This window comes from Lathyrus oleraceus, chromosome 6 (genome assembly GCF_024323335.1).
Source record: "Lathyrus oleraceus cultivar Zhongwan6 chromosome 6, CAAS_Psat_ZW6_1.0, whole genome shotgun sequence".
Classification (NCBI taxonomy): Eukaryota; Viridiplantae; Streptophyta; class Magnoliopsida; order Fabales; family Fabaceae; genus Lathyrus; species Lathyrus oleraceus.
The window spans coordinates 84,418,224-84,441,649 of NC_066584.1; the positions used below are offsets into that span (position 1 = coordinate 84,418,224).

Genomic DNA, 23,426 nt, shown 5'->3' on the forward strand with positions numbered 1-23,426 from the left:
TCAAAAGTTTCACCGTTGCAGTGAACGTTGATACTGTATAATGATGAAGATGACATTTTGGAGATGAAAACTATTTTGCAAGTGCAGATGAATGTGAGTGAAGATGATAAGTATTTTGCAGATGATAAGTATTAATGTGAGTGAAGATGAATGTGAGTGAAGATGAAAAGTATTTTGGAGATGAAAAGTATTTTGCAAGTGCAGATGAATGTGATAGTAAGACACTTAAATAGATGGTATCAGTGTCTCACATTGAAGCTAGTCTGAGATACCGTGTCAAGCATGCAAGTAATTTCAGAGATGAGGTGTCTGTCATGCAAGACAGTGTGACTTGATGTGTCAAGCATGCTGGCTAGTCAAGAGTTGATGTGTCTGTCATGCAAGACAGTGTGAGTTGATGTGTCAAGCATGCTAGCTAGTCAAGACTTGATGTGTCTGTCATGCAAGACAGAAGTGAGTATTCAGCATGCAGGATACTAGAGAGCCACATGTCTGAGATGATGTGTCAATCCTGCAAGACAGTGTGAGTTGATGTGTCAGCCAGGCAAGCTATCAAGAAGGTAGTCATCAGCATACAGGAGACAAGACAGACACGTGTCGGACACCTAAGATGGTCAGAGATGATGTGTCAATCATGCAAGCCATCCATAAGTGTTTTGTTCAGCATGTAGGAGACAACAATGCCACGTGTCAGACATGCAGAAGGTGGCGCCAATTGGTTTGGCGCCTACCTTTAAGGCTTGTACATGGTCGCCAATTTGAATGGCGCCCCCATGGAGTCAGTCCTCGAAACCAAGCATTCAGAACTAGCCTTGCATGCATGTACCCTATGGTGTCGCCAATTTGAATGGCGCCCCCTCCTTAATATTGTACATGGTCGCCAAATGAGGTGGAGACACCATGCAAACACAATTTTTCATGCACTCCTCCATTTGCCTATAAATTGATCCACTCTTTCAACAATTCTTCCACACCAACATTCTCACTACTTCATCTACATTTCTCACTACTTCATCTACATTACTTCTTTTACAATTTCATCTTCAACAAAATCTTCCATTTTCATCTACACCAACTCCCCAACAATATGTCTTTACTCACAATGGGCGAAGCACACAGAGGAACAGTTGCAAACATCGCGACATACGTAAGTTTTTTCTTATACTTCTTTTTTATGTTTCATCTCCACCAACCCCATTTTATTTTGAAATACCGACTTAGTCAAGTGTTACATTATTTCTATTATAGGATGTCTCAAGGTTTCGCACTCGAGTCCACGAATTTGTCCCAATGGACCCGATGATTCAACCTTATGTTGAACTCGCCGTGAGATGGAGGCCAGAGACACACACATTTTGGTTTCCAACCGGTGAGTGTACCGTGATGTTAGAAGACGTCTACATGCTTTTAGGACTACGAATTGAAGGCAAAGCTGTTAATGGTAAGACCAACTTTCCAAATTCAATTTGCATGGAGCTTTTAAACACTGATTTGTTAGATGATAATGCTAGGGGACAAGGTATACTACTTTCACGCCTAAAGTCATATTATAATAGTTTTTATTTAGATGAGCATTCTACCGAAGATGCTCGAATCATCAAAACTAGGTGTTACATTATGTTGTTACTAGGATCCTTTTTATTTCCCGAAGGTAGTGGTTCTAGCATGCATATTATGTACTTACCTTTACTTAGACATATAGATAGAATAGGTAGTTATAGTTGGGGATCCGCATGTCTAGCCTATCTCTATAATTCTTTGTGCAAAAACTCCCACAAAGATACTTCTACATTTTCTGGATGTGCTGTTTTGCTACAAGCATGGGGATGGTCAAGACTACCGTCTCTAGCACCGGTCAATAACAACCCCTTCACTTTTCCATATGCAAAAAAGTAAGTTGTTTAAATTGCTATATCTTTACTTCCTTCCTTACAGTTTATTACCCATAACTAATTTATTTTAACTTTTTGGTGTAGATGGTCGGCACGCGGTATGAATTACAGCAGATGTCCGAGACACTGTATTACTCAATATCGCAACCTGTTGGATCACCTTCGACCGGCAGACGTAAGCAAAATAATTACATTATTTCTTCATATTATGTTGACTTTTTCTACATTCATTTAAATCCTATTGTCTTTAACATTTCAGTTCATTTGGCGTCCATACCTTAATATGGATCATGAGCATCAGATCAACCCTGAAGACGCAGCCGTATGGATAACATGCACACCGATAATACGGTTCACAACAGTGGAGCTGCACAACACCGATCGTGTGAAGCTGCAGTTTGGTATGGTCCAGAATATCCCAGATCCCCCAGCTAGCCTAGGAGAATGGCATATGCGTAAAGTGAACGACCAATGGAACTACAACCCTTGGCAAACCTTCGCAAGATCAGAGTGTCGCAAGTGGAAGCACCGTCATGACCATGTCTTAACTGACGCAGTCATGCCAAATGAGGTAAAACCAAGTCGTACTTATATGGCTTGGTATAGATCAGTTGGATTTCAATTCATCGCCGATGATATGTACCTCTACGACCCACGCCAGACAAGTTACACACAAGAAGGCTCAACATCTAACCCCCAACAACATTCTCAGCCCGGTTACTCACAACCACCTATCCGACAAACTTTCTGTTCCACAAACACACAAACATACAACCAAAACATGTCATTCACCCAACCCCAAAACCAAGAACATCCCCCATACCACCACCAATAAATGGACCATCAACCTTCGACCGAACATCGCTTCGCACCCACACCATCACCCTACCAAAGTCGCCTTACCCAAAACACTAACCGCCCCATCACCTACCGTAGCCAAGAACCCCAAACATCACAATACCAAAACATCCCACAACCATATCTCTTCCAAACACCCCAACAACCTTTCCAACCTTTCCTAGACCCATCATTGTCACCCATGTCCCCCTTCAACCGTCCTAGTCGCCCATCCATGAGTCAACCACACCCCAACTTCTCTGGCATGGGTCATGAGCTCAGCTACGCCGGTACACCATCATTGAATACTGAAGACTATGCTGAGTTGGCTGAATACCTCAACGGATCTTCTCCTGTACGAGGTAATGACGCTCCTGGACCATCAGATGAACAAACACCGGTGCAGAATCGTCAACGTGGGTTAGGGCCAAGGGTTAAGGTAGCTAGGGGATGTGGGACCGGAGGTCGGTTAGGTGATCCCGGTCATCACCATTAGGATTCATTGTGTAAAATCCAAATTTTATTAATATTAATTCGTATTATGTCAAATTTATCTTTGTGTAAACTCCAAACATTAGGTTTCTTTCATAATTCTAAAATAAACACATATCATAATACAAAAATTTATAGGTCAGAAACTATAATTCAAGGACTTGTTATTGTTATGTTGAAGGGCTTGAATTTGGTCCCTTTTGGCAAAATTCACATACACATATTTTGACAGAAACCCTAATTTTGGGTCAAGTTCGCAAGGACCTACATCACTCATTTTTAATTATTTTTAGGTGGGACCAAGTGCATTGGAAAATTTAAGATGCCTACTTCACTTGTTATGTTGGACAAAAATTCATAACTCTAACACAAACACATGCAATAATACAAAACATTATAGGTCAGATAACAGATAAAATGTCAAAGAGTCCAAGTTCAGGTGCCCATACCTTTCTCATAAAAATTGCAAATGATGCAAAACTTTAGTCCAAATTCATTATCTTGAAAAGATCTACAACTTTTATGTTGAAGGTTTTATCATTTGAGGCTTTTATCATTCAAACTAAAGGGCTTGAAGTTGGTCCCTTTTGGCAAAATTCACATACACTTGTTTTGACAGAAACCCTAATTTTGGGTCAAGTTCGCAGGGACCTAACTCACTCATTTTTAATTATTTTGAGGTGGGACCAAGTGCATTGGAAACTTTAAGATGTCTACTTCAAATGTTATGTTGGACAAAAATTCATATTCCTAAAAGAAACACATGCAATAATACAAAACATTATGACTCAGATAACAGTTAAAAAACTCAGAAGTCCAACTTCAACTGCCCATAACTTTCTCATAAAAAATCCAAATGATGCAAAATTTATATCCAAATTCATTGTCTTGAAAAGATCTACAACTTTCATGTTGGAAGTTTTTTCATTTGAGGCTTTTTTAAGGGAGGCGCCAATTGGATTGGTGCCCCCTCTTAAAAATTACACATAGGCGCCAATTGGATTGGCTAGGGCAGGTGCCCTAGCCAATCCAATTGGCGCCTCCTTGCAATTTTTAAGAGGGGGCGCCAATCCAATTGGCGCCTCCCTCTAAAAGTGGGGTATATTGGGAAATTTTTTGAAAACTAGATTATTTTGGGAATTTATTCGAAAAAGTGGGGTATATTGGTAAAAAATCCGGGAAATGCTGTCAAAATAAATTAATAAACGATGGTAGTGACCAATACCAGTACTATATAATACCGATACTGTGCTGCGGAAGATGCTAGTAGTAACTTACTGAGCAAGCATAACCCAAGCCGGTCAAAAAGCCCATGTTCGCGCTACCCGCAACCCAATAACAGCACGCGCGGTTGCACGTGCAAGGACAGTTCTTTTTGGTCGTAAAAATAATAGTATAGTTTTACTTTTTTCTTTTTTGGAGTACGATATAACTCCATACAACATACTAGTAATTGATACAAACAATAATATTTATAAGTTTAATTTTATATCTTATTGTTAGTAAATTATTTCATACACGTAACTTTTGTTGTTAGTAAATTATTTCATATATGTAACTTTTGAATACTCCGACATTCATATTTTTAAGAGAATGTTGGAAGTGGTGAAAAGCAATTTCCTAAAGTTTTTGGGAGAATTTCAGAAATAAAAAAATGATAAAGGGGTCAAGTGTAGATTTATTGTTCTAATCCCCAATAAAAATAATCTTTAACATTTGAATGACTTCCAATCCCATTAGTATGGTGTATGAATAAGATGTTTGCTAAGGTCTTTGCAAACAGATTGAAGACCAATATGGATAAGCTAATATGAATCATGGTCAAATTGTTTTACTACAAGAAGCTTCCAATTAAGGGGCAACAATTTTGTCTTTTATTTATAAAATAATGATGCTCTCCTTTTTATAAATAAAAAAAATTACATTTTTCTTTGGTTAAAATTTTTAACCGAGAGAAAAAGTCAACCAATTTTATTTTTCCAAGACATATACAATATTTTACATTAATTAACTTCTGCATTTTTGTTAACAGAATCTTAAACAAAATTGCTTTTCTCTATCTCCAAACTTGATTTTTCATTAACAAAATAATACTTCCATTAAACCAAACTCGAAAGCATCATTCAAAGCATAAATGAAATTCGAAAACACCATTTCTTTCATTAACGAATTTTAAATCTCCATCATCACTTCTCTAACATTAACGAGACAATTAAAGAATATATTCAATTTAAATATGTAATTTATTTTTGTTATTATATTAGGTAATGTTTGTTGTTGTTATTGAGATTTAATGTGAAGCGGTTTTATTGATTTTGCTCATGTTGTTGTTGTTATTGTTTTTATTTTTATTGTTGTTGTTGTTGTTATTGTTGCTCTTGTTCCTATGTTGTTAAGATGGCCCAACTCGTTATATTTGATGTTGATATAACACCACATTTAGGGTTTGTTCTTGTTTTTGCTGTGTTATTGTGATGAATCAACTCCTTATATTTGATGTTGATATAACACATGGAGAAGATTAAAGTCCTTATAAGGTATTGACATCAATGGATGGCCCTGGGTCACAAAATACAAGGAAATTGCTTATACTCAGGTTCATTGGAATAATAAGGTAATGTGTTAGATTTGTGCATTCCTCGTGTTAATGGTGATTTTCCAAAATGTTTTTCTTTTGTCACTTTATTATGTTCTTGACATTTTGGGCTTAACGTAATGAAATTTATTTTGAAGCATACACATTTTTTTATTATTAATTTATCTATTTCATAAAATCATAATCATTTGTTTAGCAAAGAAGAAATTGCACCATCTAGTAAAACAAATATGAATTTATGTGCTTAAAGGTATGACATCTTCATCAAAAGTGTTGTAAGGCTTACTGGTTCAGATGATGACAAGTGAAGCTATCATCTGATGAAATCAAGTGGTGATGCTTGAAGATCAAGACGTGCTCAAGATATCAAAGTTTAGTTGTTGTGATCAAGTTATGATCAAGTTGTGATGCTTAGAGATAAAGATATCAAAACCTTTATGTTTATGTCAAGCGGCATTCGGTGAAGTCGACGAAGATCTCTAATAAACCAATGTGTTTGATGATGATGTTTATATTGAAGAGTTATATGAAGCCTCATTAAAAGAAAATTCAAGATTACAGTGAAGTGTTAAAGTCAAAGAGAAGGTGGCAAGGAACTAGAAACTTCAGAGTTGTGAAAGATATGAAGTTTGAAAGTTTCCTGAGTCTGTGTCGAATGATCAGTGTCTGTAAAGGTATAAGCCTAACTGAAATTCTAGTAACAGACTATCGATGTCACACTGGATGTTATGGCATCCAATTCTGCACAAACAGAAATGTATACAGAAGGTAAATGTAAAGGACAGTAAATAACACAAAGAATTGTTTACCCAGTTTGGTGACAAACACACCTACGTCTGGGGGCTACCAAGCCAGGGAGGAAATCCACTATAAGCAGTATTAATTCAGGCCTTAAACCAATTGTTTAATCCTATCACTTAATACCTACCAAATGCAATTTCAATCTAAACTAAGACCAGAGTTCCTACTCACTCCCCCTCAATCACCATAATGATTACAACCTTTAATTAGTTTAAAGTCAATGACGAAGTTATACTTCAAACAACTCTTGATTGTGCTTAACAGCTTTAATCAAGAAACACAACACTCACGCTTAAAAGCTTAGAGTGACACACCACTTACAACTCAATGAACACCCTAGTCCAATGCAATCATCTAGGTGATAATTGCTTAGCTCACAAGTTAAACCTAATACAAAACACAATAAATATACAGCAAGTAAATACACTGATGTATTTAATTCTTCGCACTTCAAATCCCTGAGTTGCTGAAAGTAGGATTTCCATTCTTTTATAATGCAGCACTTGGGCTTTGTACTTGTATTTCCTAAAATTAAGGTTAAGCAAGTTAACCTAATTTCCACATATTAGGGTGCTACCAAATAGGCTATATGTTAGTCCTCTTAATTGTAGCTCAGTTGTTAGTTTCCTGGATTTTAGCTCAACTGTTAGATTCCTGAAAAATAGCCTGAGAAAAATACTGAAACAGAAAAACTAACTAGCATACACTTTAGCATATGCTGTCAGGAATGAATGTCATAACATTCAGTTTGACGTCCAGAACATAGGCCATATGCTACGTCTGTTATTCTCCTAAAAAACAGACTGAAATAAATACTGAACTGTAACAGAAAAACCAACCAGCCTATAATTCAGTATCTGCTGTCAGGGATGAATGTCATAACATTCAGTTTGACATTCAGACAATAGGCTATATGTCAGGTCTGTTATTCTCCTGAAAAACAGACTGAACTAAATACTGAGCTATAACAGAAAAACTAACTATTCTATAGTTCAGTATCTGCTGTCAGGGATGAATGTCATAACATCCAGTTTGACATTCAGTAAATCCTGTATTAGCTAATCCTGCAGGATACTACTCAAGCATGTCATGACATCAGTTAAGACATCAGAGTACAGTTAGTGTTTTAACACAAAATGCAGCCAATCAAAAACATCTACAAACTCCCCCTTTGGCAAATTTTTGGCTAAAACATCTTGGCATCACAACAAAGTTCACAGCAGTGGAAAACACACATCCAAGCAGAGAATTAAATTAGTTAATACACTCAACACACATAGAAGTTGAACAGCAACACACTCAGCACACATAGAAGTTAAACACTTCAAACAACCGCATAACCTCTGGTTTAGAGGACCTTCAACTTCAAACAAATCTGATCAAACAAATCTGTTGTCCTGGGGTACAGGTGTTCTCCCCCTTTTTGTCAAAAATGTTGCCAAAGCAACACTTAATATTACAGGCCAAAACAAAATAAAATTACACACAATTTTCAGAAACACAAGCAATGATCTAGTTATGTGACTCAGAGTCAGCATCACCATCTGTGCCATCATCGGGACTGGCATCTGCTTCTCCCTCTTCACCTTGTCTTTCATCTCCTTCTGCAGCAGCAACAACAACTTCACCAAGCACATCACCTTCAGTCATCTCCAAGTTGCTAATAAATTTTTCCAAATTGAGCTTCCTTGCCTCTAACTCCTTGCACGTTTCTTTGAGCATTGCAATGACAGCAACTTTACTTGGTTGATTGCATACACTTGATGTCTCACCTGTTTCCATGGCAATGTCAGGAACATGCGTACCTAGGAATAGTTTATGATTGAAGGACAAAGGGCTATCTCTTCTCTTCACAGAGTCATTCTCTGTTAAGATGTTTGGAAATTGATTCAACACAATACCACAGATGAGAGAAGGAAAGGCTATAGGCCCCTTCACACTGAAGCTTCCTGCATGCTTCAAAGTTTGATCAAAAATATAGGATCCATAGTCAAAATTGGCTTTGGTTCCAACAACATATATGAACTTTCCAAGCATTACAACAACTGTAGATTTATGATTGGTGGGCACCCAGTTAGCAGCTCTAATTTTGTGCAGCATTGCATACTTGACACTCAGTTTGCTGGCCACCAACTTACCTTTGAGAGGCCACTTCCTTACTTGATTAGCAGTGATGACTTGACAGATTTTGTTGTCAGTCACCTCAAGTTCAGGTTGAGCTACATCAGGCCTTCCCAAATACATGTTGATCACCGAGGGAGAGAAATGTACACACTTGCCTCGCACATACACTTTTCTGAATTCCTTAGACTTTCCATCAGCACATTCTTCAGACACATTGACCATAAATTCCTTTACTAACATCTCATAGCACTTTGAGAACTGAGTCACAATTTTCATTAAACCAACCTCTTGAATAAGGTCCATAATCTCCTTATATTCCAGGACATTCTGAGCCAATTCCCTCTCCAAAGCCAGCCTCTTCTGATAAACATATTTCCACCTGTTTACACTTGAAGCAAAATGGAACAATATGTTTTTAATTGGTACCTCAGGGACAATAGCTGCAAGCTTGCTAGTGGTTGGCTTCTTCTTTGACGCAGTGTCAGGGACATCACATGGAACATCTGAGTCAGACTCAACAACAACAACAGACTTGGTCTTCTTTTTCTTGGGCACCCCTTTGCTCAAAGATTTTGTTGGACCATGCACTTTCCTCTTGAGGGAACTCTCGACTGCCACCAAGGCGCAGCGGAATTTAAAAATTTCTCCATTTAGTGATCCTTACGAATGGACATGATCAGTGATAGAATCGTTACCTCTTGTGGCGATTCAAACCTTTGGTGCAGATCTCTGATAATGATCAAAACCTTTGATACAGATCCACGGGGCGATCACGAACGTTGAACGATGATAACGTCTCTACTCAGTCCACACGAACGGATTCCTTCAATCGCAGTGCTAGCTGTTATGAATGAAGGCTTTGAGTGAGTGAGAGATACGAAATTCCATCTCTTCAGTTGTGTTTTCTGTCTCAGTGAGTTACCATGCTTCTACCCAAGGGGTTCTATTTATAGAACCACTTGTGTGGGCTTCAAGCCAAAAAGCCCACTTAAGTGCATTTTGGCCCATATCTCATAAAATGCCAAAATCACTTAAGTATTTGGTACCTTACCAAATTTTGTATTCTACTTAAGTACACCGTACCTTACGATGTTCCTTAATTATTCTATCTCTCATCAATCCGTCCTTTGTGTGTGACCCTATAGGTTTTCGCGGCATTGGCAATTATATTAAATCACGCATTTAACATAATAAACAGTGAGCGGTATCTAGCAACACATCACTGCTACCCAAGTCACGAAAATGTCATGTGATCTGACAAAACCTCCTGTGATAATAATTATGTGTATAATTACCCTTTTGCCCTTATGTCTATATTGAACACAAGGTATAGACCGTGTCACCCTTGTCCAGTTCAATATTGGGCCCATATACATTTATCCTGTTACGCAGGATTGGCAAATTCCATCTAGGACACTCATGTCCCTCAGCATGCTTCGTGGAGTACCCATCAACTGTCTTTATGGTTATCCAGTTACGGACAACGTTGGATCAGCAATAAAGCACTTGACTCTACATCTAGGATCCATAGTGGTTTCAGGTCGAAGAGTGGTATACACTATTATCACCATGAGAATAACTTATGACACTTTGCATAACTTTCTATATAGTATTCTCATAGCGGGTCAATCCGGTATAAATATTACTCCTAATATTCATACATACGTTTAAGACTTGATAACTCTTTATCCATGATCCATGAGATGTGATCATCAGTCTACAAACATAATAGTCTTAATGCTTTAATGTTATCCCACTTCATATTAAAGCTCGACTACGGATACTTTAAGAACAGTACCCTTATGTTTATGTGTTCTCATGATTAAGTCACACTTAATACATTAAACGAACTATCTATTCTAGGGACTTTATTAATCAACCATAATAAAGAAAATGCCTTTTATTATTAATAAATAATTCGATACAAATACCAAAAGTATTGGCCTCTAGGGCTTACACCAACAGTTGGCACATCAATCTTCTTTCTGGGGGACCTTAGGGACACTGTTTTCTTTTCTCTCATAGTCCTCACCCTTTTGGCTATGCTAGGGACAACTAAAGACAACAACTCATTATCAGAAATTTCCTCCAGGTCTACTGTTTCAGCCTCACAGTTAGGGTTGTTACTAACATCATGAGTGACATGAACTTCCTCACCAACCACACTATCTAAGGGTTTGTCAACATTTGACTCCTTATGAGCACCAGTTTGCTCAACATCATTAGAGATATTCTTTCCTAAAGACTCAATATTTTCTTGATAAGCAACACTATCAGGTTTAATGATGTTTAAGGGAATGGAAACCCCAAGGACCTTATGATTACCATACAGTATTCCGGTCACCATAGTGGCAATGACATTGTGAACATACCTGGAACCTTCTCTGGTTTGTTCATCAAGCGTGATTGCTGAGGAGAAGCCTGACACAGTTTCTTTAGGTCTTCTTGCATGCGAGGTATTCGCAGAGTCAACAACATGATCTTCTCTGTTAGGGTTGCCTGGTTCAGAGCTAGAGGAATCAGACATGTTCTTGGAGGAAGATGAGTTGGATTGTTGAGACATGATGAATATCTTAGAGGCGAACTGAACAGTTTCTTTGAGAGAATGCTTGCGTGAATGAAAGTTGAAACGATGGAAGAGGTAGCGCTTGTTGCAAGAGTAATAGCTATTATTTGTTGACCAATCAGAGCATACTCTCACATGTTTAATAATTTGAATTATTAAACAGTAAATACTTAACATCATTAGTTGCTATAATTCCTCAGAAGGACATATTCCCACTTTGCCCCTTAAATCTTCAAACTGATTAACATCCAATGTCATGACATTCTAAGTGACATTGTATTCAGTCTGCATCTGATTCATCCATACCAATTGGGAACAACTGCTGCCAGAGGCTATGTACTCAGCTTCTCAGTGGATAATGATACACAACTCTGTTTCTTCCTTTCACCTACACCATTTTGATGAGGAATGATAGGTGAGGACAACTCATGACTTTCAATCTGCATAGGTCCCATTAAGTCCATGTGCAAAGGTTCCAGATTTTTGGATGGTTTAGGATGTCCAAGCTTAGGATGTGACATCTTGACTAGCTTGCCCACCTGACATTCTCCACTGCCTTTTCCTTCATCCATAATCATCTTGGGAATTCCTCTACCTGCTTCCTTGGATATGATCTTCTTCATTCCTCTTAAATGTAGATGTCCAAGTGTTCTATGCCCTAGTTTCACTTCATTTTCTTCCTTGGCTAAGAAACACATAGAAGAATAGTTTGAGACTTCAGGTTCCCATAGATAGCAATTATCTTTGGATCTGGTTCCTCTCATAACTTCCTTATTTTCTCCATTCATCACAACACATTCTTCCTTAGTGAACTATACATTGAAGCCTTGATCACATAGATGGCTTATGCTGATGAGATTAGCAGTTAATCCTTTTACTAACAACACATTTTTCAGTTCTGGAACTCCAGGACTGTTCAGCTTACCAACACCTTTGATTTTTCCTTTAGCTCCATCACCAAAAGTCACATAACTGGTAGCATGAGGTTGTCTATCTACCAATAAGTTCTCCATCCCAGTCATATGTCTTGAGCACCCACTGTCAAAATACCAGTCTTCTCTGGTAGATGCCCTTAGAGATGTGTGAGCTAATCTAGCAACCCATTGTTGTTTCTTGATGGGGGCATTATGCTTAGATGCCGTCTGCTTAGGTCTGACTTGAGGGGTCTGGTTAGGATAACCATGCAACCTGTAACAGAAGGGTTTTATATGACCAAATCTACCACAGTAGTGACATCTCCATCTTTGAAATTTCTTCTTTTGATGGTTAATCCTCCTGTTTCCCTGATGTTATGACATTGGTTGTGACTTCTGTTTGATTTTCTAAACTTCAGCCTTTGAGCTTTTGAGTTCAGTTGAGGATTCCTTAACAAAGCCTAAACCAGACATGGTTCCTGATTTCTGTCCCACCTTTAGAATCTCTTCCAAAGTGTCAGTTCCTTTATTCAGCATTCTAATGGATTTTGTCATTTGATCTAGCTTAGAGGTCAGCAAGGTTATCTCACCATTTAGACCATCTATGACTGTCAGATGCTTCTTCTTCTCAGCTTCCAGCTCCTTGATGAGTTTCTTCTGCTTTTCTCCTTGTATACACACTTCTGCACTTTTGACACATAGCTCTTTATGTGAAGCAGCAATTTCATCAAATGTAAGTTCATCTCCACTTGAGTCATCATCAGAGGCACAGACACTAGTTAGTGCAGTGACATGTTTAGCAGATTCTACTTCAGATTCACTCTCTGAGTCTCCCTCAGACCAGGTGACAGACAATCCCTTCTTTTGCATCTTGAGGAAGGTAGGACATTCAACTCTAATGTGTCCAAAGCCTTCACATCCATGACACTAGATTCCCTTGCCTTGGTTGAACTTTTCTTCATATTTTGATCCTCTACTGATGTCAGATGAGGAGTTCTTGACATTTGGTCTGCCCTTTTGATCAACCTTCTTTATGAACTTGTTGAACTGTCTTCCAAGCATGGCTATAGCTTCTGATATGCTTTCATCACCTCCCATATTTCCTTTTTCTGAATCCTCTTCAGTATTTGATACAAAAGCTATGCTTTTGTTTTTCTTTTCAACATTCTCACACAAGCCCATTTCAAAGGTTTGGAGAGAACCAATAAGCTCATCAACCTTCATATTGCAGATATCTTGAGCCTCTTCTATAGCAGTAACCTTCATGGCAAATCTCTTGGGCAATGATCTGAGAATCTTTCTTACAAGTTTTTCTTCAGACATTTTCTCTCCTAAGCCTCCAGAAGTGTTGGAAATTTCAAGAACATTCATGTGGAAGTCATGAATAGTCTCATCCTCTTTCATCCTCAGATTTTCAAACTTAGTAGTCAGCATCTGAAGTTTAGACATCCTTACCTTAGAGGTACCTTCATGAGTTGTTTTGAGAGTATCCCAAACTTCTTTAGCCAGCTCACAGTGATGCACCAGTCTGAAGATATTCTTATTTATCCCATTGAACAGTGCATTCAAGGCCTTAGAGTTTCCAAGGGCTAATGCCTCTTGCTCTTTGTCCCACTCTTCTTCAGGAATTTGCATAATGATTCCATCTTTACCTGTCTTCGTTGGATGTTTCCATCCTTTGTTGACAGCTCTCCAGACCTTGCTATCCAGAGACCTCAAGAAGGCTATCATACGAGGTTTCCAGTCATCATAGTTAGAACCATCCAGCATGGGTGGTCTATTTGAGAATCCTACATCCTTGTCCATGGTACTAGAAAGTAACGTCCCTAGATCTCACCCAGAAATTAACAGGCAGGGTGCCTGCTCTGATGCCAATTGAAATTCTAGTAACAGACTATCGATGTCACACTGGATGTTATGACATCCAATTCTGCGCAGACAGGAATGTATACAGAAGATAAATGTAAAGGACAGTAAATAACATAAAGAATTGTTTACCCAGTTCGGTGACAAACACACCTACGTCTGGGGGCTACCAAGCCAGGGAGGAAATCCACTATAAGTAGTATTAATTCAGGCCTTAAACCAACTGTTTAATCCTATCACTTAATACCTACCCAATGCAATTTCAATCTAAACTAAGACCAGAGTTCCTACTCACTCCCCCTCAATCACCACAGTGATTACAACCTTTAATTAGTTTAAAGTCAATGGCTAAGTTATACTTCAAACAACTCTTGATTGTGCTTAACAATTTTAATCAAGAAACACAACACTCACGCTTAAAAGCTTAGAGTGACACAACACTTACAACTCAATGAACACCCTAGTCCAATACAATCATCTAGGTGATAATTGCTTGGCTCACAAGTTAAATCTAATACAAAACACAATAAACATACAACAAGTAAATACACTGATGTATTTAATTCTTCACACTTCAAATCCCTGAGTTGCTGAAAGTAGGATTGCCATCCTTTTATAATGCAACACTTGGGCCTTGTACTTGTATTTCCTAAAATTAAGGTTACACAAGTTAACCTAATTTCCACATATTAGGGTGCTACCAAATAGGCTATATGTTAGGCCTCTTAATTGTAGCTCAGTTGTTAGTTTCCTGGATTTTAGCTTAGCTGTTAGATTCCTGAAAAATAGCCTGAGAAAAATACTGAAACAGAAAAACTAACTAGCGTACACTTTAGCATATGCTGTCAGGAATGAATGTCATAACATTCAGTTTGACGTCCAGAACATAGGCCATATGCTAGGTCTGTTATTCTCCTGAAAAACAGACTGAAATAAATACTAAACAGTAACAGAAAAACCAACCAGCCTATAATTCAGTATCTGCTGTCAGGGATGAATGTCATAACATTCAGTTTGACATTCAGACAATAGCCTATATGCCAGGTATGTGATTCTCCTGAAAAACAGACTGAACTAAATACTGAGCTATAACAGAAAAACCAACTATTCTATAGTTCAGTATCTGCTGTCAGGGATGAATGTCATAACATCCAGTTTGACATTCAGTAAATCCTGTATTAGCTAATCCTGCAGGATACTACTCAAGCATGTCATGACATCAGTCAAGACATCAGAGTACAGTTAGTGTTTTAACATAAAATGCAGCCAACCAAAAACATCTACACTAACTTTCAACCTTTTTGAAATACCCTCTCTTTTTATTAAAATCACCTGAAATTATTTTCTTGCCTAACTAATTGGGTAATAACTATAAAAGTTCTTTATGAAGGTTTTTTTACTCCATATAATTGATTAGTCCTTAGGTTTAATCAATCATTATTTTTTTAACGCTTATAATCAATTATTAGGGTTAATAGTCAATTAGTAATGACTCTTTTGAAAATCTTTTATTTTTGTACTTGATAATCAATTATCAGCATTAAAAATGCTAATGGATTTTTTCTTTTTTATGTCCAACTTCTGTTTTATAAATAGAGAGCTTCCATTCACTTCATTACACACTAGAAAATATATTTGAAATACTTTTCTCCCACTCATCTCTCTCTCTCTCTCTCTCTCTCTCTCTCTCTCACACACACACACACACACACACACACACACATACACACACACACACACACACATACACACACGAACACACACACGAACACGCACGCGCGCACACACACACACACACACACACTCTCTCTCTCTATTTTCTCACTCTTTCCTTAATTCTTTTGAGTGCGATTTTTTATATATGTGAGGTGTTTGGGTCTAGTGTAAGAGAAATATTATAATTTCTCAGTAGAATAAATTTTGTTTTGGTTGTGAGCTAAACTAAGTGAAAAATCTTGTTTGTTTGTTGAGTAAACTAGTTAAAACCTATGTTTGGTTAAGGAGGTCTTCATAATTAAAACTCTTAGTCGGTTCGTGAGTTTATCCCATGATAAAAGTTATCAATTGGTTTGAGGTTGTCCTGGTGGAAAAATATCTTGGTTCAGAGGTCTCTTAATTATAACTCTATGTTTGGTAAGGAAGTTAGCCATTGAAAACTCCAATTCTTGTATAAGGAGGTATGTAGGCAAATCATATCAAAAGCTCACACCATAGTGGAAACTCTCAAGAAAGAATTCTTACGGAGATGAGTAGGTCACTTCGTTAAACCGAACCTATATAAATCTTTGGTTCTTTTCTCTCTTCCCTTAACTCTTTACTTTCCAATTATTTATTTTCGTTGCATTTCCATTATCTTATCTTCAATGCTTTTACCCTGATTGTTTTGCAAAAGCTTTTTAAACTCTTATTTTGCAAAAGATATTTATTCAAAAATCATTTTTCAACTCATATAATTCATCCCCCTCTTTTATTTGGAGTCATTTGACTAACAACAATTGCAATAAAAAAAGGGTGAATGGTAAGAAATTGAAAAGGAAACAACACATTGGGTTGCTTCCTTTTCAAAAACAAATTATCATTCGCTATTTCTTATTGAGTTACAATTCTTCTCTAGATGATGTAATTTCTTATTTGTTGAACAACTGATTATATTTGTATGAAATACCTATATTAATAAAAAATGCTTATGCTTTAAAATAAATTTCTTTCATCCCAACATGTATAGCACCTAAATGCTGGTAAGGTTGGCCAGATGACTTAGTAATTTTTAGTTAATTAGGGCTTTCTCACAGTGGTGAGAAATCTTGCTTGGTGGTGTTTTTGGCTATAGAGAGAGCAAGTTCGCGTAAGGTGATAAACTTTGTATTCTTAGGTGTTTCATGTACGTTATGAGTTGTGTTTCCTCATTCCAAAGATGAAGTATTTATAGAGGCCAATGTGCTTGCAATCAAGGTTCCTCATAAATGATAACCACCCACCTAGTAATAGAAGTGGGTCGTCGAATCCCTACTTCTTAGGAAGTCGTAGTCTAGTCCATTGACGTATGGTTCTCTTTGACCAAGACATGTCTTTTCCCATCTTTCCCTAACGGGGTCGAGTGGGGAGAGCTTAAGTAGAGGTTGTCTCATTTTGGATAGTAGAAGGGTTCTGCCCTTTTACTGACAGCCACAATATCCTCGCCCTTGGTGGGTTTTTACAAATATATCACTATAGAGCCCCCCAAGCATAAGGCTTGGAAAAGGGAGAAATGCTTTAATTTATTTTTCAGTCCCTCATGTAAGATCATATGTTAAGCCTTTCTGATGAGACTCTAAGTCCCTTAGGCGAGGCATTGGGTCTCTCAGGCGAGACCTCAGTCCAACATTAACCTCAATAGCTCTCAACCCCAACTTTCTAGCAAACTTTAATCCTTAATAAACTCTCACAATCCACCACATATTCACTATACACACCAAAATTCCTAACAAAGTCTCCTAACTAATCTCCATTTCATTACAATCCTTAATAATTCCACGACACTATAGAGTTTCATCCTCCTTACAAGCTCGGTTATCTATTTGTTAGTTAAAACATCCAATTCTTGGACTAGGTGTTAGGGATGACAATTGAAACCATTCTCGATGGACACCCGTAAAATTGACCCACAATGGGTAGAAAAACCCGCAAAATGGATACGGGTACGAGAAATTGTCCATTAAAATAAGCGGATATAAGCGCGGGTACGGGTAGCTTAGTACCACCCCGCCCCTTACTATGCACAATATATATTTATGTGTGTTTATTTTTATTATTATGTACACAAATTAATTTATCAATTTATTAAATACCTATTAAACTTGTATGTATATTTTTTTATATAAATGTTTGTTTATTTTTTAACTAAATAACAACATCCTTGAATTTTTTTAATGTTATTAAAAACTTAAAATTTCATGATAAATTCTAATTGATTAATTATTTTTAGAGTTTAATTGAAATACACTGACAGTGTAAAAGGATTTTACACCGTCAATTAATCATAGACGTCGGATATTAAAAGAAGTTTGACTTTTATTTTAAAAATCTATAAAGTAATACAAACAGATGATGGTGATGAATCGTCGGTGTAAAACTTTTTACACTGACCGTATATAATAATTAATCTCTTATTTTTATTAGAAACGCGGATAAATGACTATGGATACATGTATTTAGGTACCCATAGACCACGTATATAAATATTGATATCCACGTGTGTATGGATATGGACTCGGATATGAGGATTTTTTCAAACCGAAAATATGAAAATAGATACTATAATACAATGCACATACCTTATCCATTATCATCCCTATTAAACATAATACTTTTAATTTGATTCTTTTTGTATTGAACAACCGCTTATAAATGAAATACATTACGTTTGTTTGTGTAAAAAAAATTAAAATTATTTTTATGAATATTTTTAATGTTAAGATTTGTTTGATGGACGTACTTATTAATTAAATTTAATATTTACATTTGTCTACCTAAAATTGTATTTATTTAAAAATCCTTTTATAACAAATAGTTAAACGTTGATTTCATCATTTAAGGATGGAGTGGTTACAATTATAAAGAAGAAAAATATTAGTATGTCCACAATCCCAAATACAATTTTTGGGCAAAAGAATAACATTAGATGTTATATTTTAGTTTTTTTCAATTGTGTTTGGTTGCTCAAATTATATTTATTTGTGTTTATGATAAGTCTGTAATAAAAGAAGAGAAAAATGGAAGGGTCGCGTATATAACTACGCTACACCTATTTCCCAAACGCACCTTTCAGTCTTGTAGTTTTAACTCCCACCAACTCTATTGAAAGAGCAGAGAATCAAAGAGATAAAACGATACCGTACAAAACTCTCACCCTTCACTTCACTCACCCATTTATTCCTCTCACCACCAAACCGTGACACACTCTTTCCCTTCCCACCTTCCACTCCTTTTTCATCTCTTCTCCATTACTGCAACACACCTGCAACTGCACAAACATTCAAATTCCGCAATTAAATTGAATCATTCATATCAAAGTGTGAGATTCTCAAATATGGATCTCACTAAAGTCACCCTAGAGATCTTCTCCAAACTTGAACACAAATGGCTTTCTCATTGTAAAGATACCTCCACCAAAACCCGCATTCTCAGTATTGACGGCGGAGGAACCACCGCCATTGTTGCCGGCGCTGCATTAATCCATCTCGAAGATCAGATCCGTCTCCAGGCATCTGATCTCCACGCTCAGATATCAGATTTCTTCGACATTGTAGCCGGTACCGGCATTGGCGCCATTCTTGCCGCAATGATAACCGCCGCCGATTCATTCGGTAGACCTCTGTATACTGCCAGAGAAGCCGTACAAATTATCGCAGAGAGAAACTCGGAACTCTACAAACTAAAATCCGCCGGAATACTTCGCCGCCGGCGACGTAGATTTTCATCGAAGAACATGGATAACGTGTTGAAGCAAGTGTTCTTTAGAAAAGAAGATGCACGGATGTTGACCTTGAAGGACACGTGTAAACCGTTGCTTATACCTTGCTTTGACCTCAAGAGTTCGGCTCCATTCGTCTTTTCACGAGCCGATGCTTCCGAATCTCCAAGCTTCAACTTCGAACTCTGGAAAGTCTGCCGCGCCACCTCAGCAACGCCGAGCCATTTCAAGCCGTTTAACTTCAATTCCGTCGATGAGAAAACCTCTTGCTCCGCCGTAGACGGCGGTTTGGTGATGAACAATCCTACGGCTGCGGCAGTCACGCATGTTCTCCATAATAAACGCGATTTTCCAACGGTGAACGGCGTGGAGGATCTTTTGGTACTTTCCTTGGGAAACGGATCGTCGAACTCGAAAACGTGTGAGAGCCGCACGTGCTCAACGCCGTCGGTGGTTGACATTGTTCTCGACGGCGTTTCCGAGACTATTGACCAAATGCTTGGAAACGCCTTCTGTTGGAATCGTACGGATTACGTCAGAATTCAGGTACATTAGGTTAATGGTTTTTACTTTTTCTTCTACTGTATCTCTGATCTCTGCATTCAAGTCAGAATTCAGAAAATAGAAATTAATCAAATCATAAGCCTATTCCAGTTACTTTTGGTTTCTTAGAAAATGAAAGAAAAAAATGAAAAATAGAATGAAGGAATGAATTGACGGCGTTTGTTTTGTTGCAGGCGTTTGGTTTGGGGAACGAAGGAGTGAGGAAAGATGGAGATGTGGAAGAGGTGGTGCTGAAGGAGAGAGGATTGGAGTCGTTACCGTTTGGAGGGAAGCGGTTACTAACGGAGACAAACGGAAATAGGATTGATAGCTTCGTACAACGTCTTGTTGCTACCGGAAAACCGAGCCCACCGTTCAGTCCTTGCAAGGACTCAGCCGTCGCTACTCTTGCTAACGGCCGCTAGTGTTTTTGTCTTCTTGAATATCTGCTTTTTAGAATAATTTTTTTTAATGCTGTATTAACTGTAACCAATGTTTTTTTTAAACTAGCAATGCAATGCCAGTTGTCAGAGTTAATAATTTTACTTATGATATTTTTAGAGAAACGTTGTTTTCTTTTATTTGATTCGTGTTTCATTTCCAATTTTTTTTAATCAAAACGTAAAGAAACATTGTACTAATTTATAGGTGTTTATACAAAGTTTAAAATGCATAATATATTTTTTTTAAATAAAAAATGCAAAATATTTTAGAAGCATGTTAATATGGATGTGACATTGATGCAGTAACTAGAGACTGAAATTAATGGATAAGACAACTTTTTTTTAAAGAGAAAAGTAGAATATTTTCAATTTTATTTTTAAAATAATTTGGGAATTAAAAGAATTCTCAATTTATCTCATTTTTAAATATTTTTTTTGAAATGTAGGAGTGACGATAGAAGAATGAAAGACTTAACCTACTTTTTTTAATGGTGACACAAATTTATCTGGCGTCATGTTAGCTAAGAAATTCCAAAGAAAAAAATTCAATAGAGAAGTCAGTTAGAATTTTTCTAAATGTAATGTCAGACTTTCGACCAATGACCTAGAAAAAAGGAACAACAACATTTCAATGTCGAAGAGTTTGATTTGGAACTTAATAAAATTTCAAAAAGTTTGGTCATTCGTCAAGTTTGACAGGTTGAAGGAGTTCGACTTGGGGAAGATTCAAATTTCAAATTGAAATAAGTGTCTTTTGATCTTATCCAAAATGATAAAGACATGTGGAGATCAATCGAAGGTTAGTCACGCATGCAAGGATGATGTGTGAGGAGGAAAGACATTTGGGCGAAGACCGTTAGTTCATAATATTATAAATATGAGTTTTAGTGGTAGGATCAACGGTGACAAAAAAACATTGTAATTTTCAATGCACTCAAAGTTCTGGCACACAAGAGAGAAACGAGTTCATTTGAAAAAATATATTTGCCTACCACTTTTACATTGATGCAAATAAATCTCTTTTTCATTTAAGTTATTCTTTACTTATTTTTCTTTACCATTCAAGTAATCGATTTCTACCTTGTCGAAATCAGGTAGTCCATTTACTTTCAAAACTTTATAATTTTACTAATACGTCCAACATTTATTGCAAACAATCCGACAACATTAAATGCATACTCTATTTTCCCAGAAAATTAGCAGGAACTTGCCATTAAATTTGCTAGTTCGATCCTTCAAGTAATAAACCTAAAACTAAGTGATTGTTTACCAAAAACACCGGTGAACAAATTGGTAGCCCAGTGGGACATGTTCGTGCAAATTTTTTTAGTTTATTCTTTTAAAAAGTGTTTGCATTTTTATTTGTTTTATTGTGATTTTACTTGCATTGAATAACCTTGTTTACATCTGAATTTATATGCGCTTGAAGAGTGGTAAAACTCTAGTCGAAATGGTTCTTCCTAAGAATATGTCACTTCCCCAAAACAATGCTCCAGATAATGAACAACCGGGCTTATCGTCGGTTGGAACAACAAAAAATACTAATCCCATAGGGACTAGTGAACCTATCTTTAACCCAGTAGCAAGTGCAACATCGATGCCTGGGGTGGTGGTTTCTTTGCCCGTGGTAACAAGTATCCTGACCACTCCCAGGCCGAAACATGCTCTTTTTGTGGACCCTAGGGCTTCTTATATGCTAAGTTTCACGATATGCTAACTACAATGATGGTAGGATTACATAGCAACACTTTGATGTATGCAGATAATAATGCAATGATAATGTCCCATTTAAATCCATATGTGGCGTCAGGGTCTGCCATTAACCACCCTGGTTGAGCAACACATTATGGAGAGACTAAATTTGCTCCCTCAAACGTGTATGCTCTTATGACAAACTCCATGTTGTCCATAAGATAACAAATGGATAAAAGTAACACGAGATGGTTAATATGCTTACTCAGCAAGTTGGTATGGTGTTCAACCCCCTAATTCAAAAAACTAACCAAAGTTACCAATTATTGGCCAATCAGATGAGTCGAATAGCCTATTTGTTTGGTGCCGCTCAGGCCCAACCACAACCAATCCTTCAGATTGCGCCAATCAAACAGATTAGGATGCCTGACAATGAAGTTGCTCCTTTTAATAAGAGCCAACAACAATAAAAGGTACCTCGACTTATCAGACCCCCTATAATTATGAGAGGCGAAAAATGAATAGGTTAGGCTAACCTAGGGATAATTATGGTGGGTAGGAACCAAGATTCTGAATAAGTGGTTAGGAATGTTCGACAAGATAACCTAAGGGGGAAGAATAATCTAGCCCACACAGTCAAAAACACCCTTGCTCATAATGACCTTAACGCAAGGTTACATATGCCAACTTTAGTTTCTCATTTGACTGAATATGTTCTGCAAATAGAACTTCCTAGAAGATGGAAAGTCCCTAAATTCACCAAGTTTATAGGAGACACAAGTGAGTCGACTATCAAACATATCGCTCGATATCAAACTGGAACGGGCGATATTGCAAATAATGAGAATTTGAAAATGCTATTTTTTTCAAATTCTCCAACAAAAAATGCTTTTACATGGCTCACGACACTCCCTCCTCATTCTATACATAATTAGAATCAGTTATAGGGTGTGTTCAATTAACAATTTTATATGAGTTATTCGAAAATTAGTCTCAAAGAATTAGCTAGTGTAAGGCGTAAGCCGCATAAGTCAATCGACGATTACTTAAATAAGTTCAGGCTATTAAAGGCAAGGTGTTTTACCCAAGTTCCTGAACATGAACTGGTCAAAATGGTTGTTGAGGGTATGGGCTACTCTATTAGAAAGAAACTAGATACCCGCATCTGAGATATATGACTCAGTTGGCCGACAAAGTTTGACATGTCG

At 37.2% G+C, this 23,426-nt stretch overlaps 2 protein-coding genes across 2 annotated transcripts; one reads left to right on the top strand and one right to left on the bottom strand.

Annotated features, from left to right (window-relative positions):
- Positions 1-8,130: 8,130 nt before the first annotated feature.
- On the bottom strand, positions 8,131-11,269 carry LOC127094140 (uncharacterized). The gene is made up of 2 exons (XM_051033003.1): positions 10,702-11,269; positions 8,131-9,353 (listed from the first exon to the last, which is right to left on the bottom strand). The coding sequence occupies exons 1-2, from the start codon at positions 11,267-11,269 to the stop codon at positions 8,131-8,133; spliced, it is 1,791 nt and encodes a 596-aa protein (XP_050888960.1).
- Positions 11,270-18,839: 7,570 nt separating this feature from the next.
- On the top strand, positions 18,840-20,664 carry LOC127094753 (probable inactive patatin-like protein 9). Its single transcript, XM_051033544.1, has 2 exons — positions 18,840-20,086; positions 20,278-20,664. Exons 1-2 carry the CDS (start codon positions 19,157-19,159, stop codon positions 20,506-20,508), a joined length of 1,161 nt encoding a protein of 386 aa, XP_050889501.1. The 5' UTR covers positions 18,840-19,156; the 3' UTR covers positions 20,509-20,664.
- The last annotated feature ends 2,762 nt before the right edge of the window (positions 20,665-23,426 follow it).

Bases quoted from the DNA above. Each gene is read 5' to 3' on its own strand.
- LOC127094753 (XM_051033544.1), top strand. From the start codon at position 19,157: ATGGATCTCACTAAAGTCACCCTAGAGATCTTCTCCAAACTTGAACAC. The intron at 20,087-20,277 runs GTACATTAGGTT...GTTTTGTTGCAG, and splicing joins CGGATTACGTCAGAATTCAG to GCGTTTGGTTTGGGGAACGA.
- LOC127094140 (XM_051033003.1), bottom strand. From the start codon at position 11,269: ATGTCTGATTCCTCTAGCTCTGAACCAGGCAACCCTAACAGAGAAGAT. The intron at 9,354-10,701 runs GTGTAAGCCCTA...CCTTGGTGGCAG, and splicing joins GATTGATGTGCCAACTGTTG to TCGAGAGTTCCCTCAAGAGG.